Source organism: Peromyscus maniculatus, chromosome 6, assembly GCF_049852395.1.
Source record: "Peromyscus maniculatus bairdii isolate BWxNUB_F1_BW_parent chromosome 6, HU_Pman_BW_mat_3.1, whole genome shotgun sequence".
NCBI classification, from domain to species: domain Eukaryota; kingdom Metazoa; phylum Chordata; class Mammalia; order Rodentia; family Cricetidae; genus Peromyscus; species Peromyscus maniculatus.
The window spans coordinates 125659400-125666453 of NC_134857.1; the positions used below are offsets into that span (position 1 = coordinate 125659400).

Consider the following 7054-nt stretch of genomic DNA (forward strand, 5'->3'; position numbering starts at 1 on the left):
CTCTCTCTAGTAATCTTTGGTGCTGTCTCAGCTGTGAAGGTTAAGAAAGAGTAGAGTCAGATGGCTAAGAAAGATCTTTTTAGTAGTACAGAATTTAAATCTCAAAATGGACCAAAGACTTCGGTGTAAGACCCACAACTTCATAACTACTAGAAGAAAACATGGTCAGCACTTCAAATATGGGCACAGGCTAAGGGAATTCTTCGGCTCATCAAAAAGAAAAAAGGCAGGAAAGGAGGAGGAGGAGGAGGAGTGGTTGGAAAGAGAAAGGAGGTCAGCAGGAGCAGACAGCACACGAGGAGGTAGTGGGGTGGTGAGCGTGACTAAAATATAGTATTTACATGCATAGACATGTCACAGTGAAATTCCTTATTACATCTACTGAATGCTGATAAAACACTAAAATACAAGTTTTGAGACCAAATAATAAGTGTCAAGTGTTTATCCCGGTACCCCACCTTATTCTCAGTGTAGTGTAACCACCTACTTATAACCGTGATGTCCTAGAAACCTGGGCCTTGACTCTAATGTACACAGAAAGGCGAATTTTGTGTGTTGTGCATGTTTATGGCCACCTCTTAATGACCATTCTGATGGTTGTAATGATCTGTCTTCACTAAGGCGGGGGCAGCCATGTTTTCTCAGCCCTGAATGTCATCAAACCTCCAGCCAGACTTTCTGCACCTGACCATTGTATGTACTGCTGGTATGTCATAGGAGCATAAACCAAAATACAGATTAGTTTCAAACCTTAACTACAGAAATAATCACAAGCTTTAAGAGAACGAGAATGCTTGGTTTTCTTCTTCTGGTTCCGGGTGACCAGAGGTGATCCAGGATATGGCGTGATTTAAAGCAACCCTTCCAGGTCTGTGTCCCATCCTATGCCTTCCTCCATGTGAGTGTGGGAAGCTCTACTTAAGCCTGCTTTGTCTGTCTTTATAGATCATGCAACAAATGAGTGACCATCGCTATGACAAGCTCACTGTGCCTGACGACATGGCCGCCAACTGTATATATCTAAATATCCCTAACAAAGGGCACGTCTTACTGCACCGAACCCCAGAAGAATACCCAGAAAGTGCAAAGGTAAAAGCACCACCTCTGCTAGCCTCTCTGGGGACCTTCTCATGGCGCTCCATGAGACCAAAAAGGACGTCCATTTTGCTATACATATCAAAACCCTGAGACAGCAGGAAGGATTGTGGAAAGCAGAGGAACTGCTTATTTACTTCTTCTCCATGCCGTTGGTCAGCCGTACGTACACAGTGTGGGATGCTGCTGCTGCCTGCCCGTCAGGTTGTTCAGATAAGAGCTCCGAGGGTTGTGGAGATAGCTTAACGGGTGCAGTTCTGGCTTCTGGCTTCACAGGCACAAAGCCCTGAGTGTAATCCTCAGCACTGTGCACAAGCGAGGTGTGGTGACACACACCTGTGATCCTCGCACTTGAGGCGTAGGAGGCAGAGGATTAGAAGTTTAAGCCCGACCTCAGCTATACCATGAGAGTTTGAGGTTAACCTGGCCTACACAAGACCCTGTCTCAAAAAATAAAAATGAAAACAAAAAAGAACTCCCCCCAAATCTATGCTCCAGCTCCCAGTATGCATCTAGCAGGAGCTACCTTAAGCAGAGAGTCACTTGCTTCTCAAGGCAGAGGAGCAGAAATGGGTTTTGAAAAGAGGGGGCCACACTTCCTAGTGGGAGGAAGATAGAGCAGGAAGGCAATCAGCCAACCAGGTCTCTGGACCTGGATTTTTCTTCCTCCACTAAGGAAATCACCCTTTTCTCAGGGCAGTCTTTGGTCTCATTACTTTTCTCTGTTTCATCATGGAGTACATAACCAGCTCAGTCACTGAGTCTTCAGGGTCTCTAACTTCTAGACATTCTGAGATCATCTCTGTGCAGAACAATATGGCATTCATAACAAATACTATAGAAGAACGTTCAGTGATCATTGACAGTTTTTTGTGTCCTATGCCTTGAAAATACTGCACATTGTTTTATGCTATTGGTTTGTGAGTATGTACATGTGTGTGCGCACATGTATGTGGGTGTATGTATACGCGCGCGCGCGCATGCGTATGTGGAAGGCTAAGGACAACTTGATCTTTCTTCAGGGACCACCTCCTTTTTGCTTATGTTTGTTATTGTTGTTTCTTTGGTTTTGTTTTTTGAGACAGAGTCTCTCCCAGGCCTAGAACTCACCAAGTAAGCTAGGCTGACTGGCCAGCAACCCTGGGATCAGGCAGGTCTCCACTGTCCCCGTGCTAAGGTTACAGATGCGCATCCCCACACCCAGCTCCTTCAACATGCGTTCTTGGCAAAGGTCCTCATGCCTGAACTGTTTCTCCAGCCCTCGCTCTGTTTTGCATCAGCAGGACCGTATTAGACCAGGTTCATCCTCTAATCGCGGTCACTCGGTTAGTACAGGAAAAGAGGCTTGGGAGAATGCAGAGGTGGTTTTGTCCTCTTCCCATAGCAGAAGTGTAAACCTAAAGAAAATACAGGACTCCCAACCCCAGACAAGGACAAAAGTAGCTCCTGGATGAACAGTGCATCTTAACCCTCTTATGTGCTGGGGTTGTTAACAGCGCAGGTTCCAGGGCCCCCAGCCTAGAATCTGCAATATGAGCAAGCTGCAAGTCCACACAGCCTACTTTGAGGGCCTCATGCCTCCTCAGCCTCACTAATCACCTAGCAACCGAATGTCATTAACTGCCTCTCCGTTCAGCCCTGTGTCCATCAACAGTAGAACGACGTCAGTAACACCCTTGTTCACCAAGGGCCTTTCTGGGTCAGACACTGTGCTGTGTGCCTTACACATTGTCTTTAGTCCCTGTGACGGCCCTGTAGAAAGGGAAGTGAACAAGCTCAGGAGGGATGTTACTTCACAGAAATGGCAGTAGCAAGTTGGGGGACTAGATGTGGAGCCCAGATGGCTCCTGTACTCTAACGGGCGTGCTGAATTTTAAGGTACATGGTGTTTCTGAAAGAATCAGGGCAGGTTGTTTTTTAAGCAGCGTTTTCAAGTAATTTTATTTTTTTAAGTGTGTTTTTGATCACAGGAAAAAAATCTGTGGACTGTTAATTAGATGTTTTGACACGTACTTTCCATTACGGTTGAAAGATGCTATAAAATTCACACCTATAATTTAAACCCGGTGTGCCCGGCAGTGCGTACTTCACTTACATGCTGTCGCAGTCTTCTAGTTGAGTTGGTAAGGAAAGGATCGTGAAGGTGTAGTTAAGAGTGCATTAAAGTGACGGGAGGGAGGGGTGTTCAAACTAAGCACACAGCCACGGGGTTTTGATTATCACGTAATCGAGGAACAGCAGCGGCAGCGTAAAAGCAACTCTAGCAACAGCCATGTTGGCGACCCGTCCCTCACCTTGAAGTTAAAGCAGAGACTCAGAGGTCAACCATCTGTGGGGTAGGACCGTGGACACGTGGACTTGGGCTCAAATGACGGAGAAGCATAGATGTAGAGACTGAGGTCGTCCTCTGCCCGAGAGTGGTGACACAGACCGAGCTCTGACCCTCTCCCTCCCTTTCCCTCTTGATCCCCTGTGTCTGCAGGTCTATGAGAAGCTGAAGGACCATCTGCTGATCCCTGTGAGCAATTCAGAAATGGAAAAGGTGGACGGTTTGCTCACCTGCTCTTCCATTTTTATTAACAAGAAGACAGACTCCTGAGCCGCAGAGCCGCTCCCCGGGGGCCAGCAAGGTGGCCTGGGCCAGGCTGATGACTCTGCCCCTCTCCTCTTGTTTTCCTTGACAATCTCCTGTGCCACTGTGCTACTAACTCTTGTTTACAGACAACAAAATTAATTCCGATTTTAACTGCTTCATTTTCCACACCCTCCTTCACCTCACGGTGGTACCTAACCTGTGGATTACTAAATGAATTAAGCAACCTAGAAAATCCAGAACTAACGAATTATTGAAATGTGATAAATAGTGTGGAAACACTCAGTTCGGTGTTTGTGTTATTAGTGTGGAAATAGTTTAGTTGCAGGGTATTCTAAACACTATCTTCCTGATCAGCAAGGTGAGCAGGGACTTTTTTTCTTCCCCGTATCATGAATCACATTTGGTTCCTGTGAAATTCCCTGGCCCATAGATTTTTCCCATTCCCCTCTCTTCTAAACTTTAAAAACCCTTTCTTCCAGGGCCTTTCTTTGGCCTTCCCCCTTCTTCCGCAGGCACCTTGACCTTGGACTTACCCAAGCTCTTGCGTTCTGGCTGGACCGTCCTGAAGGTCCACCCCATGTCACTGTGCACTCCTTCCCCTCTGCCCCTTGGCCACGTTTCCAGCACCACCAGCCCTCCCTCCCCCTAGAGAAGCACAGTGCATCCTCAGCAGAACTGTGGCCAGCAGCAGAGTGGCTGGTTGGGGAATGGGGACCTCACAGAGACACATCCTGACAGGGTTTGCACCAACCGGAATGCTCTAAGAGACAGTTACCACACCTAGGGAGGTAAATTCAGCCGCAAGTGGTTGGTATGGGTTGTTAGATCAAGAAGCCTGGAAAAACCCCGAGGGCACATCTTAGAAAGACTGAGTCACATGCTGTGAATTTGCCTCATGACTGGTTCTATAGGAGCATGGAAGAAAGTCTTTCTCTACCCCACCCCACCCCCCTTTTCAGCTTCTTTCTGACTCACCTTGTATCTACCCCCTTAGAATCATCATGATCTTGAAAAGTCATTTCCTTCAAAAGAGGCATGGCATCTGAAATGATTGTTGATGGTCTATTAAGAGTCAGAGGGAGCTGCCTCCACCCATGGTCTAGGAACACAATCAGGAAATGGTTCCTAAAGTCAACCTCAAACAATGTATTAGTCTCCTTTGAAATATCCATGAATGTTTACTGTGGAATTTGGCTGAACGTTCTTTCCTCTCTAGCCTTCAAATTACACAACTTTCAGCTCTTATAAGGCTGAAACGAGTCTCTTACAAAGAACAATGTCACACCAAAGGAAGAGAGCATTCCTTTCCTTAACATTGGAAGAATCAGGCCAGGAGTATGGTACTTTACAAGGAACGGTGGTGACCCAACCAGGCACATCATCAAACTTCTGGTCACTTCTACCTTGGCTGTGTAGCCTAAGTTTGTCATTCAATATGTAAAGCTGGGAAGACAAAGAAAGACCACTTCAGATCTCCCTCTCCTCTCCTCTCTTTGTGATCAGTGTTCTTATCTTGATGAGCAACAGAGAATTGCCTTTACTGCATTCCCCCTCAGCCGATGGAAGTGAGTAACCCCTGTGAAAATCAAGACATCATTCACCACTCATTTATTTCTCTTTTACATTTATTTGACAACTTTCTGAAGACGTCTGGTCCATCTCTTCCTTGTTGCCTAACTTTACGCTGATATCACATGCAAATATCTAAGTACATCCTGTGAATGAACCATATCTTGGTCACTATCATATTTCAAAACATCTCATCATGGGTGAATAATATGTTTTTTCCAGGGTGAATGAATATGAACCACATGCCCGAGTTAATAAAGAAAAATTCTTCTCAGCAATTATGGTTGCCTCTTGAGATTAAATTTGGCTCTACACTGGCAGAAAGCAAAGATTCTCCCTGTGAGAGGTGACCATCTCAAAACCAACCACAGGAAACCAACTGGCTGAGCCAGTGTGAACTGACCTAACCCACTTGAGATTGTCACGAGCGTTCTTCTGTCATCCTGGTTACAGGATGTTCAGTTGTGTAGTCGGTTACACGTGAATAGGTTTTCACTGGGACGGTTTCTTCTACCAAAGGTAGTTTTCCATCCCCTGCCGTCGGCTCCCTCTTTCCTTGTCCGTCTTGAGAAATTGTTCAGAAGCGGTGCCTCTCCCCCATCTCAGTCTGTTCTGTTCCATCACAAATTGGGCTGGCTACTTCAATGACAAGAAAATTCAAAATACTTGCAGCACAGTAGCTTTGCTTCTTTGATGTGCTCCTCAGTGTGATGTCATCTCTGAAGAGGGAAGACGCCATTACCCAGGTTCCCCTCTTGTCCATTGTGGCTTACAAAGATGGAAACACTAACAAAATATTGCTTTTTGGCGTTATAGAGACATGAGGAATTATATTTAAGTCAGTATAAGTCGAGTTAGAATTATTGAGTCAGTATGATTTAGTTTAATGAGAAGATCTAGAAGGAACCTATGATTTGGTACTACATCTCTAACTGTGGTGGGTTGCTATAGGAATCCATGGCAGATCTCTCTACAGTGTGTTAATTGCTCCTGAATGCTACTAGGAACCAGTTACTAAGGCCATCATCTCTCCGTCTCTAAGAAGGGAAAATAAAATGGTCTACTTTAACAGTGTGGCTAATGTAGGGTTGCATGTCAGTCGTTGTAATTATTCGCTCTTTAACATGCTACAGAATCCAGAGTCCCATGGCGTGTGACGTCTGTGCTTTTTATCTTCTCGCTTGTCATCTTCTGGGCAATGTATGGTTTTCCAGTCTGTGTGCCAAAGCTAGCCATGCCTCCCACAGCCCGTTAGTCCAGAGGAGTTGTGCGCCAATACTAGTGTCCTGCTGCCCACTCCTGATGTATACCAGTCACGACAGAATAAAGTGTGAGTTGTGCTGTGTCCAGTGCTGTCCGTGTCTTCTTTTCCCACGCTGTGACATTCAGTTTGTGGCTAAGCTTGGTGATTTCTCTTTGTTTGTTCATGGTGGGAAATAAAAGGGAGTGGCAAGAGGAAGGAAGGGAGAGATAGGGGAGGAGAGAGAGGAGTGATGTGGTCAAAGCACACGATATACTTACAAGAAAATGTCTTTATGAGACCCAGCTCTGTGTACAGTGAATATACAGCAATAAAATTGCTTTGAAATGAGTTTTGTTTTTCATTTGCCTTACAGTAATCATTTTAAGGAAGCTTGAAGGTTATTTTTGATGAGACTTTTGTATTCCAATAACTTTTTTAATCTGAAAGAGCTATGTTTTATTAAAAAAAACTTAGCTGTAGAAATAAAATCCAAGCAATACAAAAAATACTATTAAAAAAAGTAAAGATGGGGTAACCAAATAGCTCAGCAG

At 45.1% G+C, this 7054-nt stretch overlaps 1 protein-coding gene across 2 annotated transcripts in view; it reads left to right on the forward strand.

Annotated features, from left to right (window-relative positions):
* Ddah1 (dimethylarginine dimethylaminohydrolase 1) overlaps positions 1–6605 on the forward strand; it is a 139014-nt gene extending 132409 nt beyond the window's left edge. For both annotated transcript variants that reach the window (XM_006984740.4, XM_076575117.1), the window contains exons 5-6: positions 946–1089; positions 3578–6605. In XM_006984740.4, coding sequence (XP_006984802.1) covers positions 946–1089; positions 3578–3694 — 261 coding nt within the window. In that variant the 3' untranslated portion in view covers positions 3695–6605. The remainder of the gene's footprint in view (positions 1–945; positions 1090–3577) is intronic.
* The last annotated feature ends 449 nt before the right edge of the window (positions 6606–7054 follow it).